Below are 15,434 nucleotides of genomic sequence, written 5' to 3'. Positions count from 1 at the left end.
TCTAGCCGCAGTCAGCTGTACTTTGATGTTGGACTACAATACCCACAATGCCCTGCCACCGCCAGCAACAAGGAAGTGTGACAATTAGAGAAACGTCAACGTTTGTTTTCTCTGGCCAGGTGGTTGTTTGACAATCCGTTCGCATATTGTCGTTCACGTCTGAAGTCATGGCAGGAAACTATCAGCAGCTCAACGAGTCTGTAGTGATCCGCAGCCTCAGGAGATTCAGAGATCGATATTTCCCAAATAGTTGGAAAGATGTCAAAGATGACTCGACTCCTGTTGTAGACACCGGGGAAGAACCTGAGCCGGGATTTTTGGATACCTTACCGGTGAGAGGGGCGAATTCACGGGACACTTGTCATTTAATGTCAGATAGTCTCATATTAGTACATTGAGTCAAGCTGCGTATTCACGGACAGAGTCGGTGTTTTACTTTCAACTTCTGCTCACATACATATTCCAATATACACGTATTAAACTTACACAACACGTAAGATCAGCTTGTAAAATTTGATCTATCAAACTACTCCAGTTTTAAACAGCTACATTATTATTAAATATGGAGGAACTTTTTTTTCTTTTTCTTTTTTTTTAGTTTTGATACTCTCAGTAGCATTTTGCTGACAGTACTTTTAAATGTCAGGCTTTTACTATCACTAAAAGAGTATTTTCAAACTGTGATAGTACTGCTCATACTTAGGTAAAGGTTAAGGTTCCACCACTGATTGGGCCAAGGCTCTATGAGGACTGAGGATTGCATGAAGGCCACTCATTTGAAGAGACGTCTTTGTGGACTATGTACTCAAAAGATGCGAGAGGTAGATTGTTGGATATGTAAGGCCAGAAAATAAGATGCTCTAAGGTTTATTTTAAACCTAAATTTTTCCCCTTTTGTGTATTTTATTGATAATGAAAATTCCCTTCCTGTGTCCATCTCTTACCTGGTTTTGACCGCCTTCTGTTTTGTTTTTGTTTTGGCTTTTTAAAATAAAATAAATTAAAAATTAGGCTTGTGAGCACAGAATCAATAAAACACATCATCCAGCTTGTCATGTGGAGACCTGGTGTATCACCTGTTGAAACAGTCATCATTATCATCATACCCTCCATCATTAGGTGGACGTACAGTTCCTGATCATGACCTTTCTGTGTCCTGGTGATATCTGCCGCCTGGGAGCCACCAGTCGTTACTGGAGGGCCATGGTTAGAGATCCATTACTATGGAGGTACTTCCTGCTCAGGGACATGCCATACTGGCCCTCCATTGATCACGTGACCATGCCCCAGCTGGAGTTGTTGGATGCACCACTAATCGATGAGCACGAGAGCCTGGAGGAGAGAGAAGAAGGGGGAGACACAGTGATGGAATTGAAAATTGACTACATGTCAGAGTGGGTGTCTTTTTCTGTCGTCCTGTATCAGATGGCAACAGTTTGTTGGAGATGTTTTCGACCACCCTTTTTGTCTCAACAGATATCTGAAGGGTTGCCCATCCTGCAGACAACAATGGCTTCCTTCACGGCCGGCATATGATGTTGTGACGTCCTTTCTTCAGTCTCTGGTGGCCTCATCTGAACCTCGTTACGCCATGTTTGGCCCTGGCATGGAGCAGCTGGATGTCTCTATAGTCAGAAGGCTCATGCACGCACCAGATGTGCTTCCTGTGTCCGGCACTCCACACAGACAAATAAATGGTGAGATAAGCTACTTTTGGTCATTTCTCAGCATTAATAACACACTGACAAAACTACCCCTAAATCAGTTTTAAAGTCCAGCTTCCTGTCAAGCTTCAAGAGGCTGTCACTGCAATCAGATGGTTGTATGCCCAAAACTGTAATGCTCATGTAACACAAATATTGTATTAATGCATTTCAATTAAACTTAGACTCAACCAGGAGTCAAATTATTGAAAGAAAATCACAGCCATCTTATTTGTTGCAGGTTATTTATGCACCACTAGGTGACACTACCAGCCCACAATTGTTATTTCACTGGTAAACGTCAGCTGAGAAACCTAAAGAATGAAACCCATGTTTACTCTTTTTTTTGTTTTTTTCCAGGTGTCGGTTCAGGGATCAGTTACATGTTCAACAACCAACTCAAATTTAATATCCTGACTCTGTACTCAACCAACAGGTAAGCGCTTTGCATTTTGAAGTTACCCTGTAAGTTGCGATTGTTTGTCTTTTTCTGAGTATTAATGTGAATTCGTCACCAAACTCTGTGTGTTTGTGCATGCAGGGCAGAGAGGGAAAGAGCCAGAGTTCAGCAGCAGAGCATCAGTAATAAACTTTTTACCTGTGAAGGAACAGATGACTCAGGCTCCCCAATCTACAGCCCTGCTCCTCAGGTCCAGCAAGTGTGCCAGGTGGTGGATGGTTTCATCTATGTAGCCAATGCAGAGCCTGGGAGAGGTAACATAAGAGGACATTTCTATTTCTTCTTCTTCTGCTGCTTCTCTGCTATCACCATGCCACATCATGCACATTGGTTGTTGTTGTTATATAAAACATCCGCACAGATCATTTGCATGAAAAAACATGTCTTCAGGAGGTGAGGGGGAGTCTGAGGTGGCTCAGATTCGGGCTGTGCTGAATTCTGCGGTGGGGTCAGCATCCCGTCCTCTGCTGGTGCTTTCCTGTGTGTCCAGGGAAGAACCAGAAGGAGTCAGGACAACCAGCCTGCACGCTGCTACCAGCAGAAACACGGCCAGGTGTCGGACTCCCTGTGTTGACGTAGCAAAGAGACTCGGCCTACCCCAACTGGCCAACCCCTGGATGGTAACTGTCTCACATTTGACCAACCACTGCATCCATATCCATCCAGTGTCAGTTTGAGGAGACTTTCCACCCGTGTTTGTGTTTCTCTTCCTCATTCAGGTGCAGGATACAGTAGCAGAATCCCTATCAGGTCTTCTGGATGGCATTGCCTGGTTGCTGAGATGTTCTGGAGTCAAACTCTAAGGTAGCTGGTGACCTAACCTCTGATGCTGCCAGATGAATTTAAACCACAGTCCTCACTGCTGCATCATCCTTACACTGAGACGAACTATGCTGTTTACCACATGTGCACTGGATGTCTCAGGAGAGGATCACTGCATGTGGAATTTAATGAATTGGATTAGGAGCAGGGAGAGCTAACAGAGACCCTGTTCGTATTACAGAAAGAGCCATATGAAGGAGTTACAGCACGAAATAATGTAGAATTTCTATGACAATACATTATATGTTGATAAAAGGTCATTTGTGTGTCATGTCATGACGCAGGTTTACACTTGGTGAGCTGCTAACTAATCAGGTGGCCCACTGTTTGATTTAGAACGGGATGGAGATTGTAAATCTTTTCACGTCTTTTGATTTATTAAATGCTCACAATGTCATTATGGGAAGACAACAAAAACAAAATAACAGACTCAAACTACTTTAAGTTGTATTAAAAGTTGTTTTTGTGGAATTTCTTCATTTTTTTCCCGAAGAACACTGCCTGTTCTGCCTCCTGATCCCAAATTTTTACAGTCACGCATGTGTGCCAACAACCCTCCAGCAAAAAGTCAACTTGTATAACTTTTTACAAAGGTATGCTTTTTAGAGCTCAACTATAATACAAGCATTGACTTTTATTTACTTTATTTAAAATATTTTATGTTTCTGCAATTAAGAAATGTTTCCTTTTCTTAAATGCTGAACACTTTTAAATGTTTACATCTTTCATTTGTTGCACGGTGACGTTGTTCCACAAATGGTTTCAGAACTGCAGATTTTTCTTGTGACAAATGAGTCACTTTGTTTTGACCACACTGATTACTCACCATTAAATGTTTGTTAAATAACCAGAAAATGAATAATTACTGTGAGGAACTATTCTCTGTATATGAGTCAACTTTTCTGTCTCTTCTATTTCCATCTTTCTTTTCTTTTTCATTCTTTCTATCTCATGCACATATTCTCATGTTTCAAATCTTGTGTGCAGCAGACGGTATTTCCTCTCTGCTCTGTTAAGTAATGTGCCACAGTCTTGCCCTGTGGTTCCTTTCCTCTTACGTCAACCTTGGAATGAAAAGTTGAAACCACATCTGCATGACAGCAAGTGTGGAAAAATATCCAGTTTTGGCCACCAGGGAGCGCTACTGGCAGCTGTGTGATTCAGTGCTGGCTTAATGAAAGCTCTGCCTTTGATTTTGATCTTTTATTTGAAATTTTATAGAAGTTGAAAGTAGCTAACATGTTTACCAAATAGGAAAATCCTGACAAACTAAGTAAACATTTTCTATAAGAACCGCTACAACAAAAAAGCAGACGCAAATTCCAGTAATGCAACATAATGCTCCAAAAAGACACAACTTGCCTCTTTAGAGAGCCTGAAAATCAATCCCTCTCTCAGTAGCATTAGCACATAGCATGATGTTCTGAAACTGAATTGAATTGCAGCACTTAAGTGATCATGTTCATGTGCTTCAAATGTGCTTGTCCACCGAAAATTGCCACCTGTTTGATATTCAGTGTCCCTGGAGACAGTGTTCACATGCCCTGATGGTGTAAGGATGACAAGATAATGTGCCTCGTGGATGTGCTTTTGTTCTAGTCCCCTAGGTAACCACAAATCTTTGGTAAAAGTACGTTCCTCCGACAGCCTTTTGATTAAAATGTTCCTTAGTCTCAACAGTCACTTTCATACACATAGAGATTTAGAATAGGACCATGATTGGTGCAATTTAGGTGCATTAAGCTGAGCTGAATACCGGTGAAGCTGAAAATAATTCTTTTTTTCTGCTGAAATTTTAAGAGAAATGATGGAGGAGTCGGCCTCTGTGTGTGCTTTATGTGTGTGTTTCTGAGAGAGAGATGGACAGAATCAGATTTTTCATCTCAACACACCTCTCTGTTCCTTGTAAATAGGATGTCTATCTCTGTGGTCTTCAGTATTTACAGACACTGTATGTTTATCTGCCCGTGTGGGTGTGTGTCAGTGTATGTTTTTGTATTACACAGACAGCCACACTGTGGGAACTCGCCTTCCTTATGGGGACAGAATGCAAGTCTCCTTAACATAAGGGTTCGGGTTAGGCAAGTAATGGTTATGATTAGGGTAAGACTCAAGGAAATGAATGTAATGTCCTCATAACTGATGGAAACACGACGGTGTGAGTGTGTGTAGATTGGTGTGAGCGTGTGTGTATGCATGCTCATGCTCATACAGACTGTCCAACAATGATAGTGGACCACATTAAATATATATATATATCTACACAAAAACCATGGAAGCCTGTTGTTAGGGCAGGTATGCAGGGGATAACACTGCTTAATCCTTTGTTATTACTCTGTGATCCTGATGGAGCCAGAGGAGGTAGAGACTGAACAAGGACTGGCGCTGTCAGTGTAGATGAATATGTAAGGTTGTGATTACAGTCTGAATCAATGACGAAGTGAATGAGACAAACCACTTTTATGTGAATGCAGGCTAAAGAAAACGAACTGCATTAACGAAGCAGCTGTGGATTTGAAGCCAGGGTGTGTTGGATCCACGGCTGGAGCTTGCTTGAATAGGATATTTTCAAGGTCTGTGTATTTAGACTGTGAACCATTAGCACACGTCCCTACATAATGGTAGCCGGGGGTTGGTGGGGGAGGTTCCTGGGTTATGTTTTGGATGGGTGAATGAGGACCAGGCCTCCAGCTGCCTCTTGTCTTCCACAATCAAAAGGGGCGTCTAGGATATGATGTCATGAGGAAGAAACCCCTATTTACTGATCCAAGACAGTTTACAGATGCAGTAAGTCTGCAACATTATGAGGACAGTTGAAGCACACCATGCATGAAAAATGTGTGTGGGGGTCACCAGGATACACAGGGTATGTACTATGTGTATAAAAGGGAAAAAAGTCAGGGACAGATGAAAAAGCTCTTCTCATGTGCATCACAATTGCTCCGATTTAAAAAATGTGACCTTATCATAAGTTAAAAGCACTCTTCAACACCTTATTATTATCAATTCTGTATTCAAAGTGTCAGATTTAAGCCCGGTGTGAGATGTGCCTGGGTGTGTGAAACAGAGTTTATTGCAGATCGGGTTAGAGCCTTCTTTCTGCAGCCTGAAGCAATAGAGAAAATGGTCAGCTGTGTTTCACAGCTAGCCTGTTTACTAAGGTAATATGAAGAATGTTTTGCTAGAGGCATTTCCTATATATTCCCGCAGGTTTCCCCTGCTCAATGAAACTTAAGTTTTCTTGCTACTGAGATGTATAATATCACATTTTATGCCAGCAATGACCTTATTTAACTTGGTCTACAGCTTTTCAGCATTTCTAAGTCAAATATTGAATTTGGAGAACCAAATTTACCAGGTACTATAAAAATAAAATAAGTAATTCATTTTACTAGGACTTGCACAGACATTAAGATGAAATGTGCTTTCTGCTGAGTACATATTATTGAAAACATTATTTCTGTGCGCCTACATGAAAATAGGTGGGGTGGACTCACTCAAAGCAACATCTGTACAATCTAAATCTATAATTCTGCAATGACTAGCGCCACAGCCCTGCTTATACTATTATGTGTTTGCTGAAAATGAATCTCCGCTTTGCCAGGCCGTAGTTTGCAGTGGTGAATTGTGTATTAAAATGCATTCATATCAGTTCATTTATCCAATTCAAGCTGCACTGATCAGGCCCCATTAATGTTTTGTTGGTGCAAAGATGTTGCAGAAGTAGAGTGGTTGCAACAATATGAGTAAATATGCAGATTCAAAGTTAAGTATGAGGCAACCGCTATTAATCTAATGAAGATTTGTTGCTGTGTCAATAATTTTTTGACATGAAAAATGAACTTGGCTGTGCACGCTGCTCACCGGGTTAAATACAGTAATCACAGCAACCAACACTGTCTTTCTCAGACATCTTTTTGCATCACCATCTCCATCATCCACTGTCCCTCTTATTCACCTTGGTCTCATCCCACTTTTCTCATTCTATCCTCCTTTCATTAGAGCTAAGTCCCTGATTTGTATTCTACAATAACAGCCAAGATTAAAGTAGGCACTGAAAAAAAACATCATTTGCATGATGCATTCACTGATTAGGCTAAGCGTCCCTCTTAATTGTGTTGTTTTGCACATGGTGGGGCTCTCATGCTGATACTCTGTGGATCTTGCTCATCCCTTGCAATCTCACCAATTCACTTCAATTTCCGTCACACTTCACTGCGTCCGCCCCACCTACCTCCTGCTGTCATATATATGGCAGTATAGGGACTTGTAATACTGGATTAGGGTTCAGAAGTGTTAATAGTGAATTATTTGTGACTTTCAGTCTATCAACAATTCCATTATAGAGAAGATATAAAACCAGGAGCAGAGTGATCTGTCCTTATATGCTGCTGCTGCTGTTGTTATTTCTATGCATGTGTGTGCGTGTGTGTGTGCGTGTGTTCACCCTGTAGCCATCGACTCTCTCCTATCTTAATCTAATAGACACCGGGGTGCTGGCCTAGCTGTGAAAAGCCACACTTGAGCTGTGGAACTGCAATAAATGCATTACAGGTGACTTGAAGGGGATGACACAAAGGGCACTCTTTCATTATGTGGAAAATAAAAACAGACAGCTAAACTCAAATAGATCTTACTTGGCTATTGAAAAGCATGCTATTGCAGAAAACCAATTATGAGAATGTGGCTGTGACTTAATGTTGCCTGAAGCTACTATGCTCTGCTCGGCAGCCCAGAAATTGAAAACCGAACAATCTCATGAGACAACCGTTTAAAATGTTATTTTCTCCGTCATTTTGTGATGAAAATAAAATACAAAATCTGCAAATACAAAAATGTCCGGTTATATATTTTGATCTTGCTAACAACTATCGCCTGTGTGATAACAGCCTGATGTAGCTTATTCCTCTATTCCACAGAGCTCCATTGCTGTCCAAAACCTGTTGAAAAATATATAAAGAGCAACCCATTCTCATTAAAATATATACATATTTATACAAAATACATAAAAGGGCAACCCATTCTCATTACAACAAAAAACTATAGAATATCACCAGCCTTATCCTTTAACACTAATGACAAGCACAACAAAAACACTTGCTCTGTGTTTCCACTGCATGTGTGCATTTTAATAACTAGTAGTGTCAAGCTTGAGGACGACATCTGCTGTAATGATAAATGTCAGCAATGAAAAGCAACAACACTTTGATGGCTGCTGTAACAGCTAACACCAGAGTGTTCACCAAACATCCCACAGAGGGAGTAGCTGCGGAGGGAAGCCAGCTCCAGCCCTCCAGTGCAGGCCAAGTGGCATCAGTCTGTGAACTGGATGCATTGTTCTGTTGTCACATTCAATACAGCATAAGTCCGCATGATCAGTCAAAGCAGACAATCACAGGAATGAGTATTCCATAACAAAGGAACTAATTCAATGGACGCCCCCACTCTCCTCCAATCAGAGCTCTCTGTCCCGTAGCTGACTGCTACATGGACATGTTCAGGGGTCATTTCATACATACAAATGGTTTGTCGGTGTTTTTTTTTCTGTGTGGTAATTAATGTGACATAGTGCCCCAAGTCTGCTGAAAGGCCAACAACCTGGAGGAACCTTAATATTGCTTGAATTTACCTTTTGTTTTATGGAATAAGTGTGCATATTGAAAGATGGTACAAAAAAGTTGTAAACCTGATTAAGTATATTTCAGTTACAGACCTTTCATCTGGGCTGCAAGTCATAATTTACAGCGAGCAGACTTGGTGTCTCACTGACTGTTTTTATGTTCACTGCAACTGGAGGACTCGGAAAAGCCAAGCCATAACTTGTGGACCTTGTAAACCAGAACGGGACAGGATATAAAAATACAGGGATAGCTCCGCTCAGTATAGACAGGCCAATTCCATTTCTTTCCCCTTGCATCACAAATTATGTCAACGGTGCCTCAGTGCATCGCCAGAGAGAGAAAAAAGCAGTGGATCAAGAAAATACAGACCGCCAGGCCTCATTTCTGTCAGTACGTTTGTCTGTCTGTCTCTCTGTGTGTCTCTCCGACGCACAATATAGGTTCTAGTTTGCTCATTTTTGTAATCTATCCTACCATCAACTCACATTGTGAACTGGAGTGTATTGGAGGCTAAAGGCTGTTAAGATGGTTTGTTTTTTTTGAACACATGGGTTAACTCATTTTTACAGGCTGACATAATATGCTCTGACTTCACCATCTGTAATAGAGCAGCATGGATTCATGCTATTGATACTTCTGCCGCTTTAGCTTTAATACTGCAACTGCTGTTGCTCACACTTATGGATATTTGTCTTGGGATGCAGAGTGAAACCTCTTACCTATTAATAGAATCTGTGATTAAATGTCATTTTTAGCAGTTTCTGTTCGAGTGCGTGTGGATGCATTATTCTGCTGTAGTTCAAGTGTGAAAAACATGGTGTCCAGCGCTGACTGCGTTTCTCCAGATCACTGCCAGAGCAGGTTGACAAGTGATCTTACCTGTATTCCATAATATTTTGGTCTCTTTATTCTGTGACGTCACACTAATACATGTCTTTTTAAGATCATCCAAAGCCCTTTATTCCTGTTTTACAATCCTCATCCATCATCTATACATGTGATCACACACACAGTTTTATCCCGATGATGGTATTGATGACATCTTGATGAGAGATTCTTACCAGCTCTGCAATCCACGAAAGTTGTATGTACTGACGGCCTTTCCTCCCTCTCGGCAGGCATCTGAAGAAAGCATGTAGCCTATCTGTGCCATGTGCCGTGGAATTCAAGTGATGTTGTGCACAATTACGCACTGTGGATGCGCTGGTTAAATCTTGTGCAACAGGCACTGGATCGTTGCAGATCCTTCAGTTTCACAGTAGTGCGACAAAACAGAGTTATTTAAAAAATGGATCCTTGTGATGGCAGATGAGCATTTCCGGAGAGTCGTCATCTGCTCTCAGCAGTGTAGTTGAGCTATTACATCCCAGACAGATCACCAGTTAAAAAGTTTCCTCTGAAAAAAACTCTCCACATGATTTCCAAACTGTCAGTGCGCCATGTCGGGGAGAGAGAGCTATGTTTAAAGGTGGTGAAAGAAGTGAATGTGATTGACCATGCTTGTCACAGCCTCTAACACACCCAGCTTTACTACGATAAAGTATTCTTTCGGATCTCACACGGTATCCAAGTGTGCAACAGGTGTGCCAGATTATCCTGGCCACAAAACGTGTTTGGCACGCTCCAGACGTACTGTGCAGCATGCACTTTACGGTGACCTGCACCGCGCCAAGGTTCCGGGAAATAGAGCTCTTGATGTCACCTTGTGCACACACGGCAGCAACTAACGCACCATCAACCTGTGGATGTAAGGATAAGATAAGATAAGACAGGACTTTATTGATCCCACAATGGGGAAATTTAGTCGTTACAGCAAGCAGGTTACAAAAAGCAAGCACAGTCACATAAAGATGTCAAACTAAAAATATAGAAGTATACAAGATACAGAATAGAAAAAAAACTATGTCTATGTACAGATCCTGTTGCTAGTAGTCGTATTGAGAAAAAGTAACTAGTGACATGACATGTATTGTATTGCACTTGAGAATACTATTGCACCTGAGAAAAGGTCACTTGGGAAATACTGGGTCTATGTATATACACAATATATACAGTTTAGAAAAATACAGTTGCCAGTATGGATAATAAATTGTGTTATTGCACAGTTGAGAGAAACATACAACTTAGAAATTTAGAAATTGCACCAGGTGAAATGGATACATGTGAGCAGATATTAGCATTAGAGCATTAGCCTTGAACAGTAGTGCAGCTCGCGTCAGCTCCCTGCCCACAAGGTGACGGAGGTGGTTCAGTATAATCCTCTCCAAGGTCTTCATCATCAGGTGGTAGGTTAAGGCTACTGGCCTGAGGTGGTTGGGCTCCCTGGGATGCGCAGCCTTTGGGACAGTAACCACACAGGAAGTTTTCCAAAGGGCTGGAACTCTCTCCAGACTGAGGCTCATGTTGAAGATGTATAGCAGGACCCCCGCAGAGCTGATCTGAGCAGTCCCTGAGCAGTCTGGGGCTGATGCCATCCAGGCCAGCCAGGTGACATGGGGGGAGGTGAATGTCTGTGAGGTGCAGTGGAGCTAGGAGATATGGATAAGGAGACAAAAACAGACGCTCTGCACAAAAAGAGCACTGACACGCTGAGGACAGACAGGTGGGACAGATAAGACAGACATCTGAAACATCATCAATAACATGCTGAATAAAACACCACAAAGCTTGTTGAGCCTGTATGTTTAAGATTTTTTTTTTATTTTTTTTATCCCGTTTTGTATTTTCGACCAGCAGCTGAGCTTCTTGCAGGTTTAAATATGCTCCATCATATGGATCATACTGTTTATTCCGTTCTTCTGTTATTTCCACGCCAAGTTTATCAGAAACCCTAATACGCACGTGCACGTACGTGGTCGCGCGCACGCACGTATACCCAGGACAGCCCCTCCTTCTGAAAATACGTTCTCGGGCGCACGACTGTCAAAGGATTTGATTTGCATGCAGAAAACGAGAGGAAAACAAACGCTCGTGGTGTGCTGTGAAACACACTGCGCGCAGGTTACATGCAAAGTTTTCACATCGAACCTTTGAGCTACAGACTGAAATTCATTTGAACAGGTCAAATTCACAAGCTGCTCCATACTGAAGGAAAATTAACAATGGAAAATGTTTTTGGTCCCAAATGCAGTTCAACACTTGAATGTGTGAAAACGCAGGCCTAAAACCTTAATTATTAAAAAGCATCACTTTCTTTATTGTTATGCTAATAATTCAATGGAAATATAGTCACGAGGGCGTCCAGAAAGAGACACCCAACGATGTTTTTTCAGCGTTTTTATCCTGAAAAATAACAGAAAAAAAGAACTGTATGTGCTCATCAGAACATTCAGCGTCGGACTCATTAGTTTAAAATATGCTCTGGCGAGACTCTTCTAGTTATATTGTACGGCTACTCTCCCATAAATTAGCCTAAAAATAACCTAATTAAACGATTATTTGCTACCTCATAAAACTTTGGCTCTTCACTGAAAGCGTAGCAGCTCCTTCCTAGGAGGTTTTATTTTGGAAGTTTGTCCCGGCAGTCTTTCTCTCTGGCTGTCGTCGCTGTGGCCGTAATGGAGTAGATTGGATTGTTGGCGGATGAGGGCGCTTCACCGCCATTTGAAACACACACATACACACACATACACACACACACTAGCTCTGTCTAAGCTACGTAGTGTGTGCAGCCGTGAAAGTGAGCTGGATGATGAACTGAGCTGCAGATAAGACTAAAATCTTCTTCAGGAAAGCCGAACAGACCCGATTTCAATGATTGGGTGATGCGAGAGATCCCGATCGGAGAGATCCTTCTGGGCCGGGCAGGCTGAAGTGAAGGAGCAGGACTTTTCGTGCCTGTTGGTGCTCACTCTGGCCATCAGATGACCAAGTTGTGAAAAGTCGGTCTGCGCTGTCCTTGCAGTTTTCCACCTCGAGACTTCGTATGAAGTAAGTGCGATAGTGTTCTTTGAAGCGTGCAGTGCACCTTTTTCTGTCTTCATCCACGTCTCCAGAACTCCACGTTTTAGGCGGCTTACGCACAACTCGGGAAACTTTCAATATACATTATTTTTTTATTTTTTTTTTTCATTACATGCTGCTCATTGCAAATTGATTTTGGCCAGCCAAAAACACTCTGTATGTTCAGGCTACCGCTTGGTATAATGCGCCTTACATTAAAATCACAGAAGTTTGAGCTCGTCTAAAATTCCGCTGCAACTTGGTGTTGCAAAAGCATTTGGACACCCGGGAGAAGGGATGAGGTGACAGCCATGGTTGCTCCTGACGGACGTAGCCTCGTTACCTGGTAAGTTATCTCATGGGCAGTTTCATTCGGTGCGCTCCGTTCCGTGTTCGAGAGCATACAAATAAATATCAAATCCTCAGGGAGAAATGGAAGCATCTGATTGAAATGAGAGGGAAATGCTGATTCATTTGAAAAGGCATCAAGCATTTAAATGATAGAGTAGACAGCTGGAGCCGTAATGCTCAAAAATATCCCGTTGGGTTGCTTCACTGTTGACACAGCTTCGTGTATTGATCTATGCATGGAAATCAGTTTGTCAGTTCGGCCCATAAGTGCTGCAGTGACCATAAAGTGTCTGCTTATATTACTGGACTGTAGATGAGAAGTGCAGCTGCTGTGATTTTCTTTTTAACTGTTTTGATCTATTAAGCCACAAATGAGAAGTGTCAAATAGAAGCTGGCAGAGTTCCGGATGAGGCGTTTAAACTGCTTGTTTGGTTTCATCAATCAACAATCCAGAAGCTCAAAGAAATTTCATTTATGTTCATATGAAACGTGAAAAGCAGCAGGTCGCTCCTTTTTTTTTTCCTGGGAGAAACCTGGACCAGCTAATGTTTTGCATTCCTACTGGATAAATTACCACTGATTACACACACACACACACACACACACACACACACACACACATGTATATATGTATATGTATATATTAAATGTGAGCTTCTCCAGTCAGCTCCTGCTCTCAGTTTGTTTGCTCTTCATCAGTGGTCTGCAGACTGTTGCACAGTACAGGAGAGCACCTTTGCTCCTCTTCTGTTTATTAGAAAGCTCACCACTGTGATGAGATGCAATGCGCACACATAGAAGGCACACACTACATTGGGGTAATTTCCTCCTGAAGGTAACTGTTTCATTGCACCATTGAGTCTCATATAGTGAGATGTGATTTTGTTTCTTCACTTGACAACAATGTTTTCCACACGCTCTTCATCTGTATTGTAAATTGTAAAATATTGCAGGTTTATTTCGTCCACTGGATGTGTGATATTATGCAAACCCCGTCTTTAAGACTGCAGAGTTTGCTAATTTCCACCTGAATATAGCTGAACCATGTTAAGTGGCATTTGTTTTTGCAACCATTGCTCCGTAAGTACTAACGCAGAGAAAAACCATGACAAGAGAATGAATAGATGCTATTATAGCATCCATCAGGTCGCTCAAGTAAGAGATGTTTTAATAGATGAGGTGAAGAGTTTTTAAGACACATTAGTTCCATCGGTTTCTTTCTCAGTGTTCACCACACTCCCACATACAACATTAAATACAGCTGCAATGCTCTCTACACATGGACAGCTCAGCAGCACTCTGGAAACCATTAGATTTTACCCACATCTATGTGCACTTGGTCTTCATTGTTCAGGTACATGCTGCACATCTATACTTAGCCCTCAAACACAACAAGTGGGTTGATGAACACTTTTATTCTTTTGTATAGGATTGAACTCTGCAACTGTAAGTACTGAATGTGTGCAGGTCAAAATGTGATAAATCATTAAAACCAAAATCCAGATTACCCAGATAATCCAAATCCAGTCAATTCTGATTAGAATTCATTGTTTCTGAAATGACCAACCAGATATTTTACTGATGTCAAGCAGCTGCAACAGATGGAAAAAGTTGGATTTGAGAGCAATATTTTACTTTACAGCTTTGGTTTTAACATATTAGACAAAGTGCTGCATGCCCGTGCGTGCACGCACACCGCGTGGAATGCTGCAAAGCAGAGATTTTCCACCAAGATCAATTTTCAGATCTGTGCAGCACACACTGTCTCTGTTTCTGCTGGGCTCCGTCTCTTGCTTTGCACTCTTTACCTTTCTCATTCCTGCTCCGATACACACACTTGATTTTGTACATACAGTGCACGCATGCACGCGCGTACACACAAGCACCCACTCGTTCTTTCACTCGCCTCCCACACACACAGACTGGAGCTGGGTTTGCAGATGTGTGTCCTGATCTGCTTCCAGCACATGCTCTTCTCATGCCAGTGTGCTGACTCTGAGTTTTCCACTCTCTCTTATGAAATAAGAGTAGGAGACATTAGAGCCATCCAGTAGCCAGATCTGAATGCCCAAGAGCTCAGACATGCACATAGGTTAAAAATGCATCCTGTGTCTGCATGTATATCCTCTTCACAAATGCACACACACACACACACACACACACACACACACACAGAGCCTCACTGCTGCTTAATGAATTCATGTAAATACTTCCAACAGTCAAAGGCCTATTAGGAGCAGCTGGTTGAGCTGCAGTTTTCGGGCCCCACCTCTTGTCTGAGGGGCTTTGCCAGTGTGGACTCTTCCTCACCGGTGGCTGCTGTAACATGCAGGCTCATGTTGAAGTCTGTGCTATGTTTACTCACATATTGTTTATTTTAAGTAAAGAAGATAGTGGTGAAGGGGAGGGTCGAGGGCAGAAAATCTATTTGCATGATTCTTGTGTAATTGTTGTGAGACCCAACAGTGGACCTTGGACAACTTTGTGTACGTGTGCTCATAAACAGGACTGTTTTGAAATGATCGTGTTGAAAT

The 15,434-nt window shown here is 41.9% G+C and overlaps 2 protein-coding genes across 4 annotated transcripts in view; both read left to right on the top strand.

The window, feature by feature from the left end:
- Window positions 1-22: 22 nt before the first annotated feature.
- Window positions 23-3,836, top strand: fbxo4 (F-box protein 4). 2 transcript variants are annotated; one of them, XM_076730747.1, is made up of 7 exons: window positions 23-332; window positions 1,120-1,394; window positions 1,477-1,697; window positions 2,064-2,139; window positions 2,245-2,417; window positions 2,554-2,783; window positions 2,883-3,836. In XM_076730747.1, the coding sequence occupies exons 1-7, from the start codon at window positions 168-170 to the stop codon at window positions 2,964-2,966; spliced, it is 1,224 nt and encodes a 407-aa protein (XP_076586862.1). In that variant the 5' UTR covers window positions 23-167; the 3' UTR covers window positions 2,967-3,836. The 2 variants fall into 2 exon arrangements, with proteins under 2 accessions (XP_076586862.1, XP_076586863.1); XM_076730748.1 differs by having other exon boundaries at window positions 2,654-2,783; window positions 2,883-3,019.
- Window positions 3,837-12,230: 8,394 nt separating this feature from the next.
- ghra (growth hormone receptor a) overlaps window positions 12,231-15,434 on the top strand; it is a 30,302-nt gene continuing 27,098 nt past the window's right edge. Inside the window, exon 1 of one of the 2 annotated variants that reach the window (XM_076731076.1) lies at window positions 12,231-12,536. In XM_076731076.1, coding sequence (XP_076587191.1) covers window positions 12,532-12,536 — 5 coding nt within the window. In that variant the 5' untranslated portion in view covers window positions 12,231-12,531. Of the gene's footprint in view, window positions 12,895-15,434 lie in introns of both variants that reach the window. The other variant, XM_076731075.1, reaches the window with a different exon arrangement.

The sequence above is a fragment of the Chaetodon auriga genome, chromosome 5 (assembly GCF_051107435.1).
Source record: "Chaetodon auriga isolate fChaAug3 chromosome 5, fChaAug3.hap1, whole genome shotgun sequence".
NCBI classification, from domain to species: Eukaryota; Metazoa; Chordata; class Actinopteri; order Chaetodontiformes; family Chaetodontidae; genus Chaetodon; species Chaetodon auriga.
Note: the sequence above shows the minus strand (reverse complement) of the source record. Positions and strands in the feature narration are given on the sequence as shown.